The sequence below is a fragment of the Pseudophryne corroboree genome, chromosome 2 (assembly GCF_028390025.1).
Source record: "Pseudophryne corroboree isolate aPseCor3 chromosome 2, aPseCor3.hap2, whole genome shotgun sequence".
NCBI classification, from domain to species: domain Eukaryota; kingdom Metazoa; phylum Chordata; class Amphibia; order Anura; family Myobatrachidae; genus Pseudophryne; species Pseudophryne corroboree.
The window spans coordinates 1,007,901,441-1,007,925,404 of record NC_086445.1 but is presented as its reverse complement, the minus strand read 5'-3'; the positions used below and the strand labels follow the sequence as shown (position 1 = coordinate 1,007,925,404).

General features: G+C 49.3%; 1 protein-coding gene across 2 annotated transcripts in view; it reads left to right on the top strand.

Annotated features, from left to right (window-relative positions):
* BRWD1 (bromodomain and WD repeat domain containing 1) overlaps window positions 1–23,964 on the top strand; it is a 403,503-nt gene that overhangs the window by 55,551 nt on the left and 323,988 nt on the right. For both annotated transcript variants that reach the window (XM_063956583.1, XM_063956584.1), the window contains exon 2: window positions 16,045–16,103. In XM_063956583.1, coding sequence (XP_063812653.1) covers window positions 16,045–16,103 — 59 coding nt within the window. The remainder of the gene's footprint in view (window positions 1–16,044; window positions 16,104–23,964) is intronic.

The following is a 23,964-nucleotide window of genomic DNA, read 5'->3' as shown; positions in this document are numbered from 1 at the left end:
ACCAGCTGACAGGAGGCTGGAAAATATCATAAAAAGTATATACACACATACTGGTGTTATACTGCGACCAGCGATCGCCTCAGCCTGGATGTGCAGAGCTGGGGTGGCTTGGTCGGATTCCCTGACTAAAAATATTGATACCCTTGACAGGGACAGTATTTTATTGACTATAGAGCATTTAAAGGATGCATTTCTATATATGCGAGATGCACAGAGGGATATTTGCACTCTGGCATCAAGAGTAAATGCGATGTCCATATCTGCCAGAAGATTTTATGGACACGAAAGTGGTCAGGTGATGCAGATTCCAAACGGCACAAAGGTGTATTGCCGTATAAAGGAAGAGGAGTTATTTGGGGTCGGTCCATCGGACCTGGTGGCCACGGCAACTGCTGGAAAATCCGCCGTTTTTACCCTAAGTCACATCTCTGCAGAAAAAGACACCGTCTTTTCAGCCTCAGTCCTTTCGTCCCTATAAGATCATATCTGCCCAGGGATAGAGGAAAGGGAAGAAGACTGCAGCAGGCAGCCCATTCCCAGGAACAGAAGCGTTCCACCGCTTCTGACAAGTTCTCAGCATGGCGCTGAGACCGTACAGGACCCCTGGATCCTACAAGTAGTATCCCAGGGGTACAGATTGGAATGTCGAGACGTTTCCCCTTCGCAGGCTCCTGAAGTCTGTTTTACCAAGGTCTCCCTCCGACAAGGAGGCAGTATGGGAAAAAATTCACAAGCTGTATTCCCAGCAGGTGATAATTAAATTACCCCTCCTACTACAAGAAAAGGGGTATTATTCCACACTATATTGTGGTACTGAAGCCAGAAGGCTAGGTGAGACTTATTCTAAAAATTTTTTTGAACACTTACAAAGGTTCAAATCAAGATGGAGTCACTCAGAGCAGTGATAACGAACCAGGAAGAAGGGGACTATATAGTGTCCCGGGACATCAGGGATGCTTACCTCTATGTCCCAAATTTGCCCTTCTCACTAAGGGTACCTCAGGTTCGTGGTGCAGAACTGTCACTATCAGTTTCAGACGCTGCCGTTTGGATTGTCCACGGCACCCCGGGTCTTTACCAAGGTAATGGCCGAAATGATGATTCTTCTTCGAAGAAAAGGCGTCTTAATTATCCCTTACTTGGACGATCTCCTGATAAGGGCATAGTCCAGGGAACAGTTGGAGGTCGGAGTAGCACTATCTCGGATACTGCTACAACAGCACGGGTGGATTCTAAATATTCCAAAATCGCAGCTGATCCCGACGACACGTCTGCTGTGCCTAGGGATGATTCTGGACACAGTCCAGAAAAAGGTGTTTCTCCCGGAAGAGAAAGCCAGGGAGTTATCCGAGCTAGTCAGGAACCTCCTAAAAACAGTGCATCATTGCACAAGGGTCCTGGTAAAAATGGTGGCTTCCTACGAAGCAATTCCATTCGGCAGATTTCACGCAAGAACTTTTCAGTGGGATCTGCTGGACAAATGGTCCGGATCGCATCTTCAGATGCATCAGCGGATAACCCTATATCCAAGGACAAGGGTGTCTCTCCTGTGGTGGTTATAGAGTGCTCATCTTCTAGAGGGCCGCAGATTCGGCATTCAGGATTGGATGCTGGTGACCACGGAGCCCAGCCCGAGAGGCTGGGGAGCAGTCACACAAGGAAAAAATTTCCAGGGAGTGTGATCAAGTCTGGAGACTTTTCTCCACATAAATATACTGGAGCTAAGGGTAAATTTATAATGCTCTAAGCTTAGCAAGACCTCTGCTTCAAGGTCAGCCGGTATTGATCCAGTGGGAAAAACATCACGGCAGTCGCCCACGTAAACAGACAGGGCGACACAAGAAGCAGGAGGGCAATGGCAAAAACTGCAAGGACTTTTCGCTGGGCGGAAAATCATGTGATAGCACTGTCAGCAGTGTTTCATCCCGGGAATGGAAACTGGGAAGCAGACTTCCTCAGCAGGCACGACCTCCACCCGGGAGAGTGGAAACTTCATCGGGAAGTTTTTTCCACATGATTGTAAACCGTTGGGAAATACCAAAGGTGGACATGATGGCGTCCCGTCTGAACAAAAAACGGGACAGGTATTGCGCCAGGTCAAGAGACCCTCAGGCAATAGCGGTGGACGTTCTGGTAACACCGTGGGTGTACCAGTCGGTGTATGTGTTCCCTCCTCTGCTTCTCATACCTAAGGTGCTGAGAATTATAAGACGTAGAGGAGTAAGAACTATACTCATGGCTCCGGATTGGCCAAGAAGGACTTGGTACCCGGAACTTCAAGAGATGCTTACAGAGGTCTTATGGCCTCTGCCGCTAAGAAGGGACTTGCTTCAGCAAGTACCATGTCTGTTCCAAGACTTACCGCAGCTGCGTTTGTCGGCATGGCGGTGGAAAGCCGGATCCTAAGGGAAAAAGGCATTCCGGAAGAGGTCATTCCTACCCTGGTCAAAGCCAGAAAGGAGGTGACCGCACAACATTATCACCACATGTGGCGAAAATATGTTGCGTGGTGTGAGGCCAGGAAGGCCCCACAAAGAAATTTCAACTCGGTCGTTTCCTGCATTTCCTGCAAACAGGAGTGTCTATGGGCCTCAAATTGGGGTCCATTAAGGTTCAAATTTCGGCCCTGTCGATTTTCTTCCAGAAAAAATTGGCTTCAGTTCCTGAAGTCCAGAAGTTTGTCAAGGGAGTATTGCATATACAACCCCCTTTTGTGCCTCCAGTGGCACTGTGGGATCTCAACGTAGTTCTGGGATTCCTCAAATCACATTGGTTTAAAACCAGTCAAATCTGTGGATTTGAAGCATCTCACATGAAAAGTGACCATGCTCTTGGCCCTGGCCTGGACCAGGCGAGTGTCAAATTGGTGGTTTTTTCTCAAAAAAGCCCATATCTGTTTGTCCATTCGGACAGGGCAGAGCTGCGGACTCGTCCCCAGTTCTCTCCCTAAGGTGGTGTCAGTGTTTCACCTGAACCAGCTTATTGTGGTGCCTTGCACCTACTAGGGACTTGGAGGACTCCAAGTTGCTAGATGTTGTCAGGGCCCTGAAAATATGTTCCAGGACGGCTGGAGTCAGGAAAACGGACTTGCTGTTATCCTGTATGCACCCAACAAACTGGGTGCTCTTGCTTCTAAGCAGACTATTGCTAGTTGGATGTGTAATACAATTCAGCTTGCACATTCTGTGGCAGGCCTGCCACAGCCAAAATATGTAAATGCCCATTCCACAAGGAAGGTGGGCTCATCTTGGGCGGCTGCCCGAGGGGTCTCGGCTTTACAACCTTGCCGAGCAGCTACTTGGTCAGGGGCAAACACGTTTGCTAAATTCTACAAATTTGATACCCTGGCTAAGGAGGACCTGGAGTTCTCTCATTCGGTGCTGCAGAGTCATCCGCACTCTCCCGCCCGTTTGGGAGCTTTGGTATAATCCCCATGGTCCTTTCAGGAACCCCAGCATCCACTAGGACGATAGAGAAAATAAGAATTTACTTACCGATAATTCTATTTCTCGGAGTCCGTAGTGGATGCTGGGCGCCCATCCCAAGTGCGGATTATCTGCAATACTTGTACATAGTTACAAAAATCGGGTTATTATTGTTGTGAGCCATCTTTTCAGAGGCTCCGCTGTTATCATACTGTTAACTGGGTTTAGATCACAAGTTGTACGGTGTGATTGGTGTGGCTGGTATGAGTCTTACCCGGGATTCAAAATTCCTCCCTTATTGTGTACGCTCGTCCGGGCACAGTACCTAACTGGCTTGGAGGAGGGTCATAGGGGGAGGAGCCAGTGCACACCACCTGATCGGAAAGCTTTACTTTTGTGCCCTGTCTCCTGCGGAGCCGCTATTCCCCATGGTCCTTTCAGGAACCCCAGCATCCACTACGGACTCCGAGAAATAGAATTATCGGTAAGTAAATTCTTATTTTTTGTGCCCTGTCTCCTGCGGAGCCGCTAATCCCCATGGTCCTGACGGAGTCCCCAGCATCCACTACGGACTACGAGAAATAGATTTATCGGTAAGTAAAATCTTATTATTCCTGGGTTATATAGCGCTGGGGTGTGTGCTGGCATACGCTCTCTCTGTCTCTCCAAAGGGCCTTGTGGGGGAACTGTCTTCAAAAAGAGCATTCCCTGTGTGTGTGGTGTGTCGGTACGCTTGTGTCGACATGTTTGACGAGGAAGGCTATGTGGAAACAGAGCGGGAGCAAATGAATGTGGTGTCTCCGCCGACGGCACCGACACCTGATTGGATGGATATGTGGAAGGTTTTAAATTATAATGTTAATTCCTTGCATAAAAGGTTGGATAAAGCTGAAGCCTCAGGACAGTCAGGGTCTCAGCCCGTGCCTGATCCTATGTCGCAGAGGCCGTCAGGGTCTCAGAAGCGCCCACTATCCCAAATTGTTGACACAGATACCGACATGGATTCTGACTCCAGTGTCGATTACGATGATGAAAAGTTACAGCCTAAATTGGCTAAATCCATCCGTAATATGATTATAGCAATTAAGGATGTGTTGCACATCACAGAGGAAACCCCAGTCCCTGACAAGAGGGTTCATATGTATGGGGACAAAAGGCAGGTGGTGACCTTTCCCCCTTCACACGAGCTAAATGAGTTATGTGAAAAGGCTTGGGAATCTCCAGATAAAAAACTGCAGATTTCCAAACGGATGCTTATGGCGTACCCTTTCCCGCCAACACGCTTATCCAAGAGGATAGCCCTGCTGTCACAGGATACGGCCACCCTCAAAGATGCTGTGGATAGAAAGCAAGAGGGTACCCTGAAGTCCATTTATACACATTCAGGTACCTTACTGAGGCCAGCGATCGCGTCGGCCTGGGTGTGTAGTGCTGTAGCAGCATGGACAGACACCCTGTCTGAGGATCTGGATACCTTAGACAAAGATACTATATTAATGACCCTGGGGCATATAAAAGACGCTGTCCTATATATGAGAGTTGCTCAAAGAGACATTAGTCTACTGGGTTCTAGAATAAATGCTATGTCGATTTCTGCCAGAAGGGTCCTGTGGACTCGGCAATGGACAGGTGATGCCGACTCAAAAAGGCATATGGAGGTTTTACCTTACAAGGGTGAGGAATTGTTTGGGGAGGGTCTCTCGGACCTGGTCTCCACAGCTACTGCTGGAAAGTCAAATTTTTTGCCATATGTTTCCTCACAACCTAAGAAAGCACCGTATTACCAAATGCAGTCCTTTCGATCGCAAAGAGGCAAGAAAGTCCGAGGTGCGTCCTTTCTTGCCAGGGGCAGAGGAAGGAAGCTGCACAACGCAGCTAGTTCCCAGGAATAGAAGTCCTCACCGGCTTCCACTAAATCCACCGCATGACGCTGGGGCTCCTCAGGCGGAGCTAGGCCCGGTGGGGGCGTGTATCCGAAATTTCAGCCGCAAGTGGGTTCACTCCCAGTTGGACCCCTGGGCAATAGATATTGTGTCTCAGGGATACAAGCTGGAATTCGAAGAGATGTCCCCTCACCGATACCTCAAATCGGCCCTGCCAGCTTCCCCCCTCGAGGGGAAATAGTGTTAACTGCAATTCACAAATTGTATCTTCAGCAGGTGGTGGTCAAGGTTCCCCTCCTTCAACAAGGAAGGGGTTATTATTCGACCATGTTTGTAGTACCGATACCGGACGGTTCGGTCAGACCCATATTGAATTTAAAATCCCTGAACAGATACCTGAAAAGGTTCAAATTCAAGATGGAATCGCTGAGAGCGGTCATCGCGAGCCTGGAAGGGGGGGATTTTATGGTGTCTCTGGACATAAAGGATGCATACCTTCATGTCCCCATTTATCCACCTCATCAGGCGTACCTCAGATTTGTGGTACAGGATTGTCATTACCAATTTCAGACGTTGCCGTTTGGTCTCTCCACGACACTGAGAATATTTACCAAGGTAATGGCGGAAATGATGGTACTCCTGCGGAAGCAAGGGGTCACAATTATCCCATACTTGGACGATCTCCTCATAAAAGCGAGGTCAAGAGAGCAGTTGCTGATTAGCGTAGCACGCTCTCTGGAAGTGTTACGACAACACGGCTGGATTCTAAATATTCCAAAGTCGCAGTTGATTCCTACGACTAGTCTGCCTTTCCTGGGCATGATTCTGGACACAGACCAGAAAAGGGTTTATCTCCTGATGGAGAAGGCTCAGGAACTCATGACACTGGTCAGAAACCTATTAAAACCAAAACAGGTGTCGGTGCATCACGGCACGAGAGTCCTGGGAAAGATGGTGGCATCATACGAGGCCAGTCCCTTCGGCAGGTTCCATGCGAGGACATTTCAATGGGATTTACTGGACAAATGGTCCGGATCACATCTTCAGATGCATCGGTTAGTCACCCTATCCCCCAGGGCCAGGGTGTCTCTCCTGTGGTGGCTGCAGAGTGCTCACCTTCTCGAGGGCCGCAGATTCGGCATTCAGGACTGGGTCCTGGTGACCACGGATGCAAGCCTCCGAGGGTGGGGGGCAGTCACACAGGGAAAAAATTTCCAAGGTCTGTGGTCAAGTCAGGAGACTTGCCTTCACATCAACATCCTGGAACTAAGGGCCATATTCAACGCCCTACGTCAAGCGAAGACCCTGCTTCGCGACCAACCGGTTCTGATTCAGTCAGACAACATCACCGCAGTGGCTCATGTAAACCGCCAAGGCGGCACAAGGAGCAGGGTGGCGATGGTGGAAGCCACCAGAATTCTTCGCTGTGCGGAGAATCACGTAAGCGCACTGTCAGCAGTGTTCATTCCGGGAGTGGACAACTGGGAAGCAGACTTCCTCAGCAGGCACGACGTCCACCCGGGAGAGTGGGGACTTAATCAAGAAGTCTTCACGCAGATTGCAAGTCGGTGGGAACTGCCACAGGTGGACATGATGGCATCCCGCCTCAACAAAAAGCTACAGAGGTATTGCGCCAGGTCAAGAGACCCTCAGGCGATAGCTGTGGACGCACTGGTGACACCGTGGGTGTTCCAGTCGGTCTATGTGTTTCCTCCTCTTCCTCTCATACCCAAGGTGCTGAGAATCATAAGAAGAAGAGGAGTGAGAACAATACTCATTGTTCCGGATTGGCCAAGAAGGACTTTGTATCCAGATCTGCAAGAAATGCTCGCAGAGGACCCGTGGCCTCTGCCTCTAAGACAGGACTTGTTGCGACAAGGGCCCTGTCTGTTCCAAGATTTACCGCGGCTGCGTTTGACGGCATGGCGGTTGAACGCCGGATCCTAGCAGAAAAAAGCATTCCGGATGCGGTTATTCCTACGCTGATAAAGGCTAGGAAGGACGTGACGGCTCAACATTATCACCGTATATGGCGAAAATATGTTGCTTGGTGTGAGGCCAGGAATGCCCTTACGGAGGAATTCCAGCTGGGCCGGTTCCTTCACTTCCTACAGTCGGGAGTGACTTTGGGCCTGAAATTGGGTTCCATTAAGGTCCAGATTTCGGCCCTGTCCATTTTCTTTAAAAAAGAACTGGCTTCTCTGCTTGAAGTTCAGACGTTTGTAAAGGGAGTGCTGCATATTCATCCCCCTTTTGTGCCTCCAGTGGCACCTTGGGATCTTAACGTGGTGTTGAGTTTCCTGAAATCACACTAGTTTGAGCCACTTTAAAACGGTGGAGTTAAAATATCTCACGTGGAAGGTGGTCATGCTTTTAGCCTTGGCTTCGGCTAGGCGTGTGTCAGAATTAGCGGCTTTGTCACATAAATGCCCCTATCTGGTTTTCCATATGGATAGAGCAGAATTGCGGACCCGTCCACAATTTCTGCCAAAAGTGGTGTCATCTTTTCATATGAACCAACCTATTGTGGTGCCTGTGGCTACTCGTAACTTGGAGGATTCCGAGTTACTGGATGTGGTCAGGGCTTTGAAGGTTTATGTAGCCAGAACGGCTAGAGTCAGGAAAACTGAGTCGCTGTTTATCCTGTGTGCATCCAACAAGCTGGGTGCTCCTGCTTTAAAGCAAACTATTGCTCGCTGGATCTGTAACACGATTCAGCAGGCTCATTCTGCGGCTGGATTGCCGCTGCCAAAATCAGTAAAAGCCCATTCCACAAGAAAGGTGGGCTTTTCTTGGGCGGTTGCCCGAGGGGTCTCGGCATTACAGCTTTGCCGAGTGGCTACTTGGTCAGGTTCAAACACTTTTGCAAAGTTCTACAAGTTTGATACCCTGGCTGAGGAGGACCTTGAGTTTGCTCAATCGGTGCTGCAGAGTCATCCGCACTCTCCCGCCCGTTTGGGAGCTTTGGTATAATCCCCATGGTCCTCACGTAGTCCCCAGCATCCACTAGGACGTTAGAGAAAATAAGATTTTACTTACCGGTAAATCTATTTCTCGTAGTCCGTAGTGGATGCTGGGCGCCCGTCCCAAGTGCGGACTTCTTCTGCAATGCTTGTATATAGTTATTGCTTAAATAAGGGTTATGTTATAGTTGCATCAGGGTTGAACTGATGCTCTGTTGTTGTTCATACTGTTAACTGGGTAAAGTTATCACAAGTTATGCGGTGTGATTGGTGTGGCTGGTATGTATCTTGCCCTGGATTATCAAAATCCTTTCCTTGTACTGTCAGCTCTTCCGGGCACAGTTTCTCTAACTGAGGTCTGGAGGAGGGACATAGAGGGAGGAGCCAGAGCACACCAGAATATAAATTCTTTCTTAAAGTGCCCATGTCTCCTGCGGAGCCCGTCTATTCCCCATGGTCCTTATGGAGTCCCCAGCATCCACTACGGATTACGAGAAATAGATTTACCGGTAAGTAAAATCTTATTTTTTGTTGCAGCACTTGAGGCTGCAAAAGTGCAAATCAACCCTCTGGAGTTTAGCATGTGGGGTTCCCAAAGCTATTTTAATCAGGCAGTACATTCAGTTAGCTTGCACCTAATTGAATCTCCCCCCTTAAGCTAGGTACACACTATACAATTATCTGGCAGATTTAGCTGGTTGGAATGAAATTCTGGTAATGGATGAAAGCAAATGTCAATCGACCATTAGCTCCCAAACACTGTAAAATGGACAAAGTCGGTCGTTCATCCAAGTTGGTTAAAATTGTGTTTTAACCAATTTGTATGAACGGCAGGTTTTGTTAGTTTTCCAGTGTTTGGGATCAAATGGTCGATTGTCACTTGCTCTCATCCATTACCAGATCCTCATTCCAACCAGCCAGATCTGGCAGATTATCTGCCATATAATTGTATAGTGTGTACCTAGCATTACACCCTTTCAAACATACAGCACAAAACCTTGTTTTCTCTTACGTCCTAGAGGATACTGGGGTTCAGTTTAGTACCATGGGGTATAGACTGGTCCACTAGGAGCCATGGGCACTTAAAGAATTTGATAGTGCGGGCTGGCTCCTCCCTCTATGCCACTCCTACCAGACTCAATTTAGAAAATGTGTCCGGAGGAGCCGGTCACGCTTATGGAAGGGCAGGACTGGTTGGCACCAGCCTGCCTGCTTCGTGGGATGTAGAGGGGGAACGGCCCAACTTCTTGAAGGGTTAATGGTCCCGTTCCCCGCTGACAGGAAACTGAGCTCCTGAGGGAACTATTCGCAACCCCCTTCACGGCGAGCGTATATTCCCACAGCACGCTGCCACCCCTAACAGAGCCAGAAGAAAGAAGCGGTAAGTACTAAGCCGGCGTCCCGACTAGCGGGTCGCCGGTCATTATGGCGGCATGAGAGTACAGAGACGCACGGCTTCTAACCAGGGCGGAATGCGTCTCCAGACACAGTACACAGTACCCACACTGGCAAAAATACCCTTAAAACTGTTTTCGCTCAATTTTGAGCACCAGATTACCTCAGCCAGTATATAAAAAGCGGGAAGACCGCGCGCCATTGAAGGTGCGGGGGCCTTCACTATGAGAGGATCCAGCAGCTCACCAGCGCCATTTTCCACAGACTCTGACTGACAGGGATGCGCAGCTCCTCCGGAGAGACTCCAGATTGCCTCAGCGGTACCAGGGGGTCATAGCAGGGGGGGAGCGATTCTTCGTGTAATCATTCCCCTATCAGGGTACTTAGTCTGCAACCCGGCTAAGCTTGGCATTAGCGATAAGGGCGCGGTGGGGTCTGGCTCCAAATAACTGTCTCCCTGAAGGGCTCTTTGTGCTTAACCTTTTCCTGTGTGTGTGTGTGTGTGTGTGTGTGTGCTGTCACATTTACATTATGTCCGGCAAAGAGTATGTTTCATGTACAGCGGAGTGTTCTTCTTCACCAGGGGGCTTACTACTGGGTACTCGGGGCAGTGCACCTTCCCAGAATAGCGGGACTGAACTGGATTGGGTTAATTCCATTTAGGGAATGATCTCAAAGATTTCTACAAAGCTATCCCGCAATGAGAAAGAGACGCAATACTTAAGAAATACTGTGGATGAGTTATGAACAGAGACTCAGTCTCCAAACCAGCGTCTCAATCCCCTCCCATTTGTCCGCAAAAATAATCTCTGGCACATATCCTGCAGTCTGACTCTGGGTCAGGCATGGAGGAGGGGGAGGTGGGTTTGGAGGGGAAGGGGGATGCTACTCTGTCACAAGGAATAGAGGCTCTTATAGAGGCTATCAGAGATGTTCTGCAAATTCCTGATAAGGTGACAGAAGTGTGAGGAATCTTTTTTTTTTACATTAAAATAAGAAGTCCACAGTCACTTCCTGCGTCAAAGGAATTGGATACCCTGTTTGATGAACCGTGGGATAATCCTGATAAGAAATTTCAAATCTCTAAAAGGTTGCTGTCATCTTTTCCTTTTCCCCTAGAGCACAGGTTCTCAAACTTGGTCCTCAGGACCCCGCACAGTGCATGTTTTCCAGGTCTCCTCACAGAATCACAAGTGAAATAATTAGCTCCACCTGTAGACCTTTTAAAATGTGTCGGTGAGTAATTAATACACCTGTGCACCTGCTGGGTTACCTGCAAAACATGCACTGTGTTGGGGTCCTGAGGACCGAGTTTGAGAACCCCTGCCCTAGAGGATAGGAAAAAATGGGAAAATCCACTGATAGTGGACGCATCAGTCTCTAGGCTGTCACGTAAAATTGTATTGCCTGTCCCTGGTGCAGCATCCCTAAAAGAGACAACTGATTGTAAAATTGAGACTACACTCAAATCATTGTACACAGCTGCTGGGGTGGCCCAAAGACCCACTGTAGCCTGTGCGTGGCTCACAAAAGCCATTGCTAAATGGTCAGGTAACCTAATTGAGGGGTTAGATTCCTTGTCTAGGGGGGATGTTGTTTTACTCCTGCAGCATATACAGGACTCTGCGAACTTTGTGGTGGAGGCCATAAAAGAGATTGGTTTGCTTAATGCACGCAATACCGCTATGGCAGTGTCGGCACACAGGGGCTTGTGGCTACGCCAGTGGACTGATGATGTGGAAGTCCTACCATTCATAGGAGAGGCCTTGTTTGGAGACGAATTAGACAAATGCATTTCCAAAGCTACTGCGGATAAGTCTATGTATCTTCCTTCCGCAGCTTCCCCTGCCAGGAAAGCTTATTCTTCAAATGTACAGTCCTTTCGGACAGCCAAATTAAAGGGAAAATCCAGAGTTGCTTCTACGTCTTCCAGAGGTGCAAGAGGTAAACCACGCAAACCAGCAACTGCAGGTGCTCAGAAACAGAGCTCAGGCTCTTCTTCCTCAAAGCCTTCAGCATGACGGTGGACTGGGGAGCCTGGAGTGCTGTCAGGTGGGAGCCGACTAAAATTCTTCAGTCACATCTAGTCAAGTTCATGCCGGGATCCCTGGGTCATATATCTTATTTCCCAGGGATACAGACTGGAGTTCCAAGACCTCCCACCTCACAGATTCTTCAAATCAGGCTTACCAGCTTCACAAGAGGCAAGTATAACTTTACAGCAGGCCATCCAAAAACTGGTACAGACTCAAGTCATTGGTCCAGTTCCACCTCATCTGCACAAGGGATACTATTACAACTTGTTTGTAGTACCTTAACCGGACGGTTCGGTACGACCAATTCTGAACCTCAAGTCTTTGAATCCGTTTTTAAAAGTATTCAAGTTCAAGATGGAGTCTCTGAGAGCGGTGATCTCAGGTCTGGAGGAAGGGGAATTCCTTGTGTCTCTGGATATCAAGGATGCTTACCTTCATATTCCAATCTGGCCGCCTCATCAGGCTTATCTACGGTTTGCACTACAGGACTGTCGCTACCAGTTCCAGGCCCTGCCATTTGGTCTCCACGGCACCGAGGGTATTCAACAAGGTGATGGCAGAGATGATGTTTCTCCTTCGCAAGCAGGGAGTGAACATAATTCCGTACCTGGATGATCTTCTGATAAAGGCGCCGTCCAGGGAGAGGTCGCTGGACAGCATTGGCCTCTCAACCAAACTTCTCCGGGATCACGGGTGGATTCTGAACCTTCCGAAATATCACCTACAGCCAACACGGAGGCTCCCATTCCTGGGAATGATAATGGACACGGAGTCGCATAAAGTGTTTCTTCCGTTGGAAAAGGCATTTGTAATCCAGTCGATGGTTTGGGATATCCTGAAGCCAACCCGGATATCGGTGCATCTATGCATTCAACTTCTGGGAAAATGGTGGCCTCTTACGAGGCGCTTCAATACGGAAGGTTTCACGCAAGACGCTTCCAGCTCGATTTGTTGGACAAATGGTCCGGATCGCATCTTCACGTGCACCAGAGGATCCGTCTGTCACCAAAGCCAGGATCTCCGTTCTGTGGTGGCTACAGATTTCTCACCTCATCGAGGATCAGAGGTTCGGAATTCAGGACTGGATCCTGTTAACCACGGACACAAGTCTCAGAGGTTGGGGAGCGGTCACCCAGGGGGGTGCAGTTTCAAGGAAGATGGTCAAGTCAGGAAGTCACCCTTCCAATCAACATTCTGGAACTCGGGGCTATATACAATGCCATTCTGCAGGCCTCTTATCTTCAGGATCGGGCCATTCTGGTCCAGTCGGACAATGTGACGGCAGTGATGTACATAAACCGACAGGGCAGAACAAAAAGCAGAGCAGCGATTTCAGAGGTGTCCGGTATTCTCTTCTGGGCAGAATAAACGCTGTGGCGTTGTCAGTGGTCTTCATTCCGGGAGTAGACAACTGGGAAGAAAACTTCCTCAGAAGACACGACCTTCACCCGGAAGGGTTCAGGTGCTTGACACGTCGATGTGGATATCCACAAACCGACATGATGGCCTCTCATCTCAACAAGAAGCTCAAGTGGTATTGTTCCAGGTCGAGAGACCCACAGGCAGTGGCGGCAGACGCTCTGACGACTCCATGGGTCTATCAGATGGTTTACGTGTTTCCTCCACTTCCTCTGATCCCAAGAATTCTGAAAAGAATAAAAAGGAAAAAGGTTCAAGCAATACTCATTGCTCCGGACTGGCCAAGAAGGGCCTGGTACGCGGACCTTCTGGAGATGCTCCTCGAAGATCCGTGGCCTCTACCTCTAAGCGAGGATCTTCTGCAACAGGGCCCGTTCGTCTATCAGGACTTACCGCGGCTACGTTTGACGGAATGGAAGTTGAATGGCTGATTCTAGCCAGAAGAGCGATCCCTAAAAAAGTTATCCCGACTATGATCAATGCCAGGAAGGGGGTAATGTCTAAGCATTACCACCGTATTTGGGAGAAATACGCCTCTTAGTGTGACAGCAGACAATATTCTGCGGTGGAATTTCACCTGGGACGTTTCCTGCTTTTTCTGCAGGCAAGTGTGGATGTGTGCCTACGTCTGGGATCCGTAAAGGTCCAGATTTCGTCCTCGTCCATTTTCTTTCAGAAACAATTGGCTTCTATCCCTGAAGTCCAGACGTTTTTGAAAGGTGTTCTGCGCATCCAACCTCCCTTTGTGCCTCCCACTGCACCTTGGGATCTCAATTTGGTGCTGAGTTCCTCCAATCGGACTGGTTTGAACCATTGTAGGAGGTGGACGTAAAATATCTTACATGGAAGACCGTCACACTGTTGGCCTTGGCTTCAGCAAAACGTGTGTTAGAGCGTGGGGCTTTGTCTATCAAGAGCCTGTATTTAATTTTCCATGAAGACAGAGCTGAACTCGGAACTCGTCAGCAATTTCTTCCGAAAGTGGTGTCTGCGTTTAACATCAACCTATTGTGGTTACGGTTATCACCGACACTTCCGCTACTTCAAAGTCTTTGGATGTTGTGAGGGCTTTGAAGATAGATAGATAGATATATATATATATAAAAAGGACAGCTCGTCACAGGAAATCCGACTCTCTGTTCGTTCTGTATGATCCCAATAAAACTGTGTCCCCTGCTTCAAAGCAGACAATTGCACACTGGTTCAGCATGCTTATTCCACGGCAGGTTTGCCGGTTCCAAAATCTGTACAGGCCCACTCTACTAGGTCGGTGGGTTTTTCCTGGGTGGCTGCCCGGGGTGTCTCGGCCTTACAGCTCTGCCAAGCAGCTACTTGGTCTGGGTCGAACACGTTTGCTAAGTTCTGCAAGTTCGATACCTTGGCCTCTGAGGACCTTCAGTTTGGTCAATCAGTTCTGCAGGAACCTCCGCACTCTCCCACCCGGTTTGAGAGCTTTGGTACTAAATGGAACTCCAGTATCCTCTAGGACGTAAGAGAAAATAGGATTTGAATTACCTACCGGTAAATCCTTTTCTCGTAGTTCGTAGAGGATACTGGGCGCTCGCCCGGTGCTTCGTTCTTCCTGCACTGTTACTTGGTTAATTATTTTTGGTTCAGCTGTTGCTGTTCCTGTTTCAAGTTGGGTTAGCATAGCTTTCCTCTGTTTTGTGTGTGCTGGTTCGGAATCTTGCCACTATCTTTGTCTATCCTTCTCTCAAAGTATGTCCGTCTCCTCGGACACCGTTTCTAGACTGAGTCTGGTTGGAGGTGCACACAGGGAGGAGCTATCCCACACTATCAAGTTCTTAGTGCCCATGGCTCCTAGTGGACCCGTCTATACCCCATGGTAATAAATGGAACCCCAGAATCCTCTACGGACTACGAGAAAAGGATTTACCAGTAGGTAATTAAAATCCTATTTTTAGCCAGTGAACGTGCATCAACCCGGGATTTTGCTGTGTGTTGAAGTCCCGGTTCCATGACCTGTTCTTGGCAGATCTGAGCCTAAAGGGGGGTACTCACGGAGCGATATTCTAAGCAATCTGACTAGATTGCTTAGAATATCGGCATGATCGCTCCGTGTGTAGCCCCCTCGGCGATAGCGATGCGCGTCCCCGCACATCGCTATCGCTGCTGCTAGGTTGGCCTGCATGCAGGCCAATCTAGCGGGTCGCTCACTTCACCCGCTGGGTGAAATGAGCGGCCCCCCCCGTCTCCCCCCCGCACGCTCAGCACAGATCGTGCTGTGCTTAGCGGCAGGAGAGATGTGTGCTGAGCGGTTCGCTCAGCACACATCTCTCCAGCATCGGCCCGTGGGTACTGGGCTTAAGAAATACTGGCTGATAGCGAGTTGTGGGAGGGGGAATGTGAGTGGGAGCTCCTTTAGTAAGAAAAAATAATTGCCTAATATATTGCAAAACTTTAAAGGAAAATGTATTTAAATAGGAATAAAACACAAATTTGCCATTAACAAATAGCAAAGTCTGAATAATATGTGAAAGTATCACCTTTAAATACACTTCAAATTCCAGAGCAGACCGGGGCTCAGCGTGAGCGTATCCAATCAGGAGGTTTCCCGGATATTTGATGTTAATGGGGGTCTCAAACTGAGACCTGGGAAATTCCTGTGTTAGTAGACCTGGGTTGTACCTGTGTATTTCCCCGGTATGATGTCTGAAAGGGGTATTAGTCTTTTGAGTGACATCTTTATTTGGATTTGCATTTAGTACTGCAAGCTAGCTAGATGGTCATCATGGAGGCTGGCCACGGAAACCATCTGACATGTAGCAATGTGGTTCTCCGAGAAATCGCTGAATCAGAATTCTGTGCTATTCTTGAAAATTGTGAAAAAGTACAGTGTACGATTTATATTTGAAATCATGCCATTTTCTGTTTCTAACCATCTTTTTCTTTATCTTTTTAGAGCTTTATTTCTTAATGGCTCGTTTTCTCTCTAGTGGACCATGCAAAAAATCAGCGGAGGTAAGTGTTGTGTGTGAGATGCAAAATAACACGCCGAGGGGCAGCTTCAGTTAGCCACTGGATTTACTGTGCAGCCACAGCCCTGCCTGCTTTTACCCCGAGGGTGCACTTAATGCTGATATTTCCTGGCAGCGCCTAGAGCTGTAAGGACAATCTACGTTACGTGCACGCTCTGGGGTATACTGTGCTGGCTAGTTCCATAGCTCCGGGTACTTAACCCGGGAGATGTGAGTTAAAGCGCTTTGGCTGTGGGCTTTCTGCGCATGGAAATTGATAAATAATTGAATACCTCTGGGTGTTAATACCTGCAGCATCAGCCACGCAATAAGTCCCACTGCTAATTGAATCTGCCCCTAAATCTATGATTATAAATAGCAGTTATACATAGTTTAAAGTATTAATTTTTAGCTCTTGCCCTCTTACGGATTCCTGGGAACTGTATATGGAGGAGGTTTTTCACATTCTAAAATGTTGCCACTGCACTGTGCTGTGTTTTGTTAAAGCATTTTACCTTTTTCTCTAACGTCCTAGTGGATGCTGGGGACTCCGTAAGGACCATGGGGAATAGACGGGCTCCGCAGGAGACAGGGCACTTTAAGAAAGAAGTAGGACTACTGGTGTGCACTGGCTCCTCCCTCTGTGTCCCTCCTCCAGACCTCAGTTAGAATCTGTGCCCGGTCAGAGCTGGGTGCACTTTAGTGAGCTCTCCTGAGCTTGCTAATAAGAAAGTATTTTATTAGGATTTTTTTTATTTTCAGAGAGATCTGCTGGCAACAGACTCTCTGCTACGTGGGACTGAGGGGAGAGAAGCAGACCTACTAACTGCGGATGGGTCATGCTTCTTAGGCTACTGGACACCATTAGCTCCAGAGGGATCGAACACAGGAACGCACCCTTGGTCGTCCGATCCCGGAGCCGCGCCGCCGTCCCCCTCGCAGAGCCAGAAGCCGGCGTGTGAAGCAAGAAGACGTCAAAAGCGGCGGCAGAAGACTCCAGTCTTCATATGAGGTAGCGCACAGCACTGCAGCTGTGCGCCATTGCTCCCACATCAAACCCACACACTCCGGTCACTGTAGGGTGCAGGGCGCAGGAGGGGGCGCCCTGGGCAGCAATTAAGTACCTCTTGGCATAAAAGGGCATATATACAGTTGGGCACTGTATATATGCATGAGCCCCCGCCATTATTTTACACAAAATCGCGGGACAGAAGCCCGCCGCTGAGGGGGCGGGGTTTCTTCCTCAGCACTCACCAGCGCCATTTTCTCTCCACAGCTCCGCTGAGAGGAAGCTCCCCAGGCTCTCCCCTGCAGATTCACGGTAGAAAGAGGGTGAAAAGAGAGGGGGGGCACATAAATTTAGAGCAATATCAGTATATACAGCAGCTACTGGGTAAACACTAAGTTACTGTGTAATTCCTGGGTCATATAGCGCTGGGGTGTGTGCTGGCATACTCTCTCTCTGTCTCTCCAAAAGGCCTTGTGGGGGTTCTGTCCTCAAATAGAGCATCCCCTGTGTGTGTGGTGTGTCGGTACGCTTGTGTCGACATGTTTGACGAGGAAGGCTATGTGGAAGCAGAGCAGGTGCAGATGAATGTGGTGTCTCCGCCGACGGTGCCGACACCTGATTGGATGGATATGTGGAAGGTGTTAAATGATAATGTAAACTCCTTGCATAAAAGGTTGGATAAAGCTGATGCCTTGGGACAGTCAGGGTCCCAACCCATGCCTGATCCTACAGCGCAGAGGCCGTCAGGGTCTCAGAAGCGCCCACTATCCCAAATTGTTGACTCGGATATCGGCACGGATTCTGACTCCAGTGTCGATGGCGATGATGCAAAGTTGCGGCCTAAAATGGCTAAAGCCATCCGTTACATGATTATAGCAATGAAGGATGTATTGCACATCTCAGAGGAAAACCCTGTCCCTGCCAAGAGGGTTTATATGTTTGGGGAGAAAAGGCAAGAAGTAACTTTTCCCCCTTCACATGAGTTAAATGAGTTATGTGAAAAAGCTTGGGATTCTCCTGATAGGAAAATGCAGATTTCCAAACGGTTACTTATGGCGTATACTTTCCAGCCAACGGACAGGTTACGCTGGGAATCCTCCCCTAGGGTAGACAAAGCTTTGACACGCTTATCTAAGAAGGTAGCCCTGCCGTCACAGGATACGGCCGCCCTAAAAGATCCTGCGGATAGAAAGCAGGAAGGTATCCTGAAGTCCGTTTATACACATTCAGGTACCCTACTAAGGCCGGCAATTGCGTCGGCCTGAATGTGTAGTGCTGTAGCAGCATGGACAGATACTCTGTCTGAGGAGCTTGATACCTTGGACAAGGATACTATATTGCTGACCCTGGGGCATATAAAAGACGCTGTCCTATATATGAGGGATGCCCAGAGAGACATTTGCCTACTGGGCTCTAGAATAAAAGCAATGTCAATTTCTGCCAGAAGGGTCCTGTGGACTCGGCAATGGACAGGTGATGCCGACTCAAAAAAGCACATGGAGGTTTTACCTTATAAGGGTAAGGAATTGTTTGGGGACGGTCTCTCGGACCTAGTTTCCACAGCTACGGCTGTGAAGTCAAATTTTTTGCCATATATTCCCTCACAGCCTAAGAAAGCACCGTATTACCAAATGCAGTCCTTTCGATCACAAAGAGGCAAGAAAGTCAGAGGTGCGTCCTTTCTTGCCAGAGGCAGGGGTAGAGGAAAGAAGCTGCACAATACAGCTAGTTCTTAGGAACAGAAGTCCTCCCTAGCTTCCACTAAATCCACCGCATGACGCTGGGGCTCCACAGGTGGAGCCAGGAGCGGTGGGGGCGCGTCTCCGAATTTTCAGCCACCAGTGGGTTCGCTCACGGGTGGATCCCTGGGCTATACAGATTGTGTCTCAGGGATACAAGCTGGAATTCGAAGTGATGCCCCCTCACCGTTACCTCAAATCGGCCCTGCCAGCTTCCCCCATAGAAAGGGAAGTAGTGTTAGCGGCAATTCACAAATTATATCTCCAGCAGGTGGTGGTAAAGGTTCCCTTCCCTCAACAGGGAAGGGGTTACTATTCCACAATGTTTGTGGTTCCGAAACCGGACGGTTCGGTCAGACCCATATTGAATTTAAAATCCCTGAACATTTACCTGAAAAGGTTCAAGTTCAAGATGGAATCTCTCAGGGCGGTCATTGCAAGCCTGGAAGAGGGGGATTTTATGGTGTCTCTGGACATAAAGGATGCTTACCTGCATGTCCCCATTTATCCACCTCATCAGGAGTACCTCAGATTTGTGGTACAGGACTGTCATTACCAATTCCAGACGTTGCCGTTTGGTCTGTCCACGGCACCGAGAATATTTACCAAGGTAATGGCAGAAATGATGGTGCTTCTGCGAAAGCAAGGAGTTACAATTATCTCATACTTGGATGATCTCCTCATAAAGGCGAGGTCCAGAGAGCAGTTGCTGATCAGCGTAGCACATTCTCGGGAGGTGTTACAACAGCACGGCTGGATTCTGAATATTCCAAAGTCGCAGCTGATTCCTACGACGAGTCTGCCCTTCCTGGGCATGATTCTGGACACAGACCAGAAGAAGGTGTTTCTCCCGGAGGAGAAGTCCCAGGAGCTCGTGACTCTGGTCAGAGACCTCTTAAAACCAAAACAGGTGTCGGTGCATCTATGCACGCGAGTACTGGGAAAGATGGTGGCATCATACGAAGCCATTCCCTTTGGCAGTTTCCATGTGAGGACCTTTCAGTGGGATCTGTTGGACAAGTGGTCCGGATCGCATCTTCAGATGCATCGGCTGATTACCCTATCCCCCAGGGCCAGGGTGTCTCTTCTGTGGTGGCTGCAGAGTGCTCACCTTCTCGAGGGCCGCAGGTTCGGCATACAGGACTGGGTCCTGGTGACCACGGATGCAAGCCTCCAAGGGTGGGGGGCAGTCACTCAGGGAAGAAACTTCCAGGGGCTGTGGTCAAGTCAAGAGACTTGTCTGCACATCAATATCCTGGACCTAAGGGCCATATACAACGCCCTGAGTCAATCGGAGCCTCTGCTTCGCAACCAACCGGTGCTGATTCAGTCAGACAACATCACCGCAGTGGCTCATGTAAACCGCCAGGGCGGCACAAGAAGCAGGGTGGCAATGGCAGAAGCCACCAGAATTCTTCGCTGGGCGGAGAATCACGTGCAAGCACTGTCAGCAGTGTTCATTCCGGGAGTTGACAACTGGGAAGCAGACTTCCTCAGCAGGCACGACCTCCACCCGGGAGAGTGGGGACTTCATCAAGAAGTCTTCACACAGATTACAAATCGATGGGAACTGCCACAGGTGGACATGATGGCATCCCGCCTCAACAAAAAACAAAAAGCTACAAAGGTATTGCGCCAGGTCAAGAGACCCTCAGGCGATAGCTGTGAACGCACTAGTGACACCGTGTGTGTTCCAGTCGGTTTATGTGTTTCCTCCTCTACCTCTCATACCAAAGGTGCTGAGAATCATAAGAAAAAGAGGAGTGAGAACAATACTCATTGTTCCGGATTGGCCAAGAAGGGCTTGGTATCCGGAACTGCTAGAAATGCTCACAGAGGACCCATGGCCTCTGCCTCTCAGACAGGATCTGTTGCAACAAGGGCCCTGTCTGTTCCAAGACTTACCGCTGCTGCGTTTGACGGCATGGCGGTTGAACGCCGGATCCTAGCGGAAAATGGCATTCCGGATGAGGTTATTCCTACGCTGATAAAGGCTAGGAAGGACGTGACAGCAAAACATTATCACCGTATATGGCGAAAATATGTTGCTTGGTGTGAGGCCAGGAAGGCCCCTACAGAGGAATTCCAACTGGGCCGTTTCCTTCACTTCCTACAGGCGGGAGTGACTATGGGCTTAAAATTAGGGTCCATTAAGGTCCAGATTTTGGCCCTATCCATTTTCTTTCAAAAGGAACTGGCTTCTCTACCTGAAGTTCAGACGTTTGTAAAGGGAGTGCTGCATGTTCAGCCCCCTTTTGTGCCACCAGTGGCACCTTGGGATCTTAACGTGGTGTTGAGTTTCCTGAAATCTCACTGGTTTGAGCCACTTAAGACCGTGGAGTTAAAATATCTCACGTGGAAAGTGGTCATGCTATTGGCCTTAGCTTCGGCTAGGCGTGTGTCTGAATTGGCGGCTTTGTCATGTAAAAGCCCCTATCTGGTTTTCCATATGGACAGGGCAGAGTTACGGTCTCGTCCGCAATTTCTGCCGAAGGTGGTGTCATCCTTTCATTTGAACCAACCTGTTGTGGTGCCTGCGGCTACTCGTGACTTGGAGGATTCCAAGTTACTAGATGTAGTCAGGGCTTTGAAGATTTATGTAGCCGAAACGGCTGGAGTCAGGAAAACTGACTCGCTGTTTCCCTGTATGCATCCAACAAGCTGGGTGCTCCTGCTTCAAAGCAAACTTTTGCTCGCTGGATATGTAACACGATTCAGCAGGCTCATTCTGCGGCTGGATTGCCGCATCCAAAATCAGTAAAAGCCCATTCCACAAGGAAGGTGGGCTCTTCTTGGGCGGCTGCCCGAGGGATCTCGGCATTACAGCTTTGCCGAGCAGCTACTTGGTTGGGTTCAAACACCTTTGCAAAGTTCTACAAGTTTGATACCCTGGCTGAGGAGGACCTTGAGTTTGCTCATTCGGTGCTGCAGAGTCATCCGCACTCTACCGCCCGTTTGGGTGCTTTGGTATAATCCCCATTGTCCTTACGGAGTCCCCAGCATCCACTAGGACGTTAGAGAAAATAAGATTTTACTTACCGGTAAATCTATTTCTCGTAGTCCGTAGTGGATGCTGGGCGCCCGTCCCAAGTGCGGACTTCTTCTGCAATACTTGTATATAGTTATTGCTTAAATAAGGGTTATGTTATGGTTGCATCAGGTTTGTCTGATGCTCTGTTGTTGTTCATACTGTTAACTGGGTAAGTTTATCACGAGTTATACGGTGTGATTGGTGTGGCTGGTATGAGTCTTACCCTGGATTCCAAAATCCTTTCCTTGTACTGCAGCTCTTCCGGGCACAGTTTCCTTAACGGAGGTCTGGAGGAGGGGCATAGAGGGAGGAGCCAGTGCACACCAGTAGTCCTAATTCTTTCTTAAAGTGCCCTGTCTCCTGCGGAGCCCGTCTATTCCCCATGGTCCTTACGGAGTCCCCAGCATCCACTACGGACTACGAGAAATAGATTTACCGGTAAGTAAAATCTTATTTTTTCTTACGTCCTTGAGGATGCTGGGGTCCACATTAGTACCATGGGGTATAGACTGGTCCACCAGGAGCCTTGGCACTTTAAGAGTTTGAGAGTGTGGGCTGGCTCCTCCCTCTATGCCCCTACTACCATACCCAGTTAAGAACATGTGCCCGGAGGAGCCGGTCACAGCTAGGGGAGCTCTCCAGAGTTTCCCTAGAAAAGTATTAGTTAGAGTATATTATTTTACAGGGAGGTTGCTGGCAACAGCCTCCCTGCTTCTTGGGACTTAAAGGGGGGCTGGGGGGGGCGGGGGACTGGGAGTATCTGCCCTGCGGGGTCTGAGCCACTTACTCCGCTGACAGGACACTGAGCTCCTGAGGGGTCAGATCGCTTCCCGCCGCAGGGGATCGCTCACCCTAGCAGCATGCCGCCGCCCCCTTACAGAGCGAAAGAATCGGTGGCGAGTAAGACACCGACCCCCCTAGCAAGCGGGGGGTTGGTGTGAAGATGGCGGCAGCAGGGTAGGAGCACAGTATTAACTGTGCTCCAGGAGGCTCAGCAGTACATGGTGCGGCACTGAGAGGGGCGCCCTGATCCAGCGCTACACCCTACACTGGTCCCAAAGCCTGTCGGGGTCCTCGGATCTCAGCCTGCCCTCAATCCTCAGGCCAGTATAATCAGTGGAAGAGCGGGAAGACAGTGCCATTTTGGGGGCGGAGCTTCTCCTCAGAGCGGACCCAGCAGCGTTCAGCGCCATTTTCCTGCCTGCACAGCGCTGATCAGGAGAAACGGGTCCCTCCACAGCAACTCCAGCTATCTGTAAACGTTACCAGGGGGTTGTAGAATGGGGATGGGGGGGCTGCAATACGACTGTGTATCCTATTAAGGTGCACAGTCAGCGCTGACAAGGGGTCTCTATTTGGTTAGAAGCGCAGTGTGTGGGTTGGCTCCAATCTCTGTGTCTCTCTTGCCATTCTTGGGGGGAAACCTCTGTCTGCCTTCCCCTGTGTGTGTGTGTGTGGAGTCTTTGGTGGTCTCCTTTAGCTATGTCCAGGGACACGGTGTCCTATGCTGCGGAGGATATGTCCTCCCAGGATGATCCCATTCCATGTAATCAGGATAGCACACAGCAAGGGAACCTGAGTGGTTTTCCTTTATCATATCTTGGATTGCTCAGATTTCAGACAGGGTTGCAAGTAATGAATCTGCAACACAGGTATTACAGACCTCTATGGCAGTATGGCCCGATTCTGGTACCTCAGGACGCTCCGCTATATACCCCCACAAATGTGCGCTTGTTCATGTCATGCAAGATGACACGGATACCGATACGGACACCACAGACGTTGATGGGGATGTGTTGCGGGGGTCTGTCTCTCTTGCGGGTGCAATTGATGATAGAGGCTAACAGGGATGTGTTAATATTAAGGATGCCACACCTGAGCAGGTTGAGGAGGCTTTTTTCACTGAAAATAAGGAAGCCTCGCTAACCTTCCCTGCGTCAAAGGAATTAAATGCTTTATTTGAGAAAGCATGGTAAAACCCTGAGAAAAAAATTCCAGATCCCTAAAAGGGTCCATGTGGCGTTCCCTTTCCCTGAGGATAGAAATAAATGGGAAAACCCGCCAATTGTTGACGCATCTGTGTCCA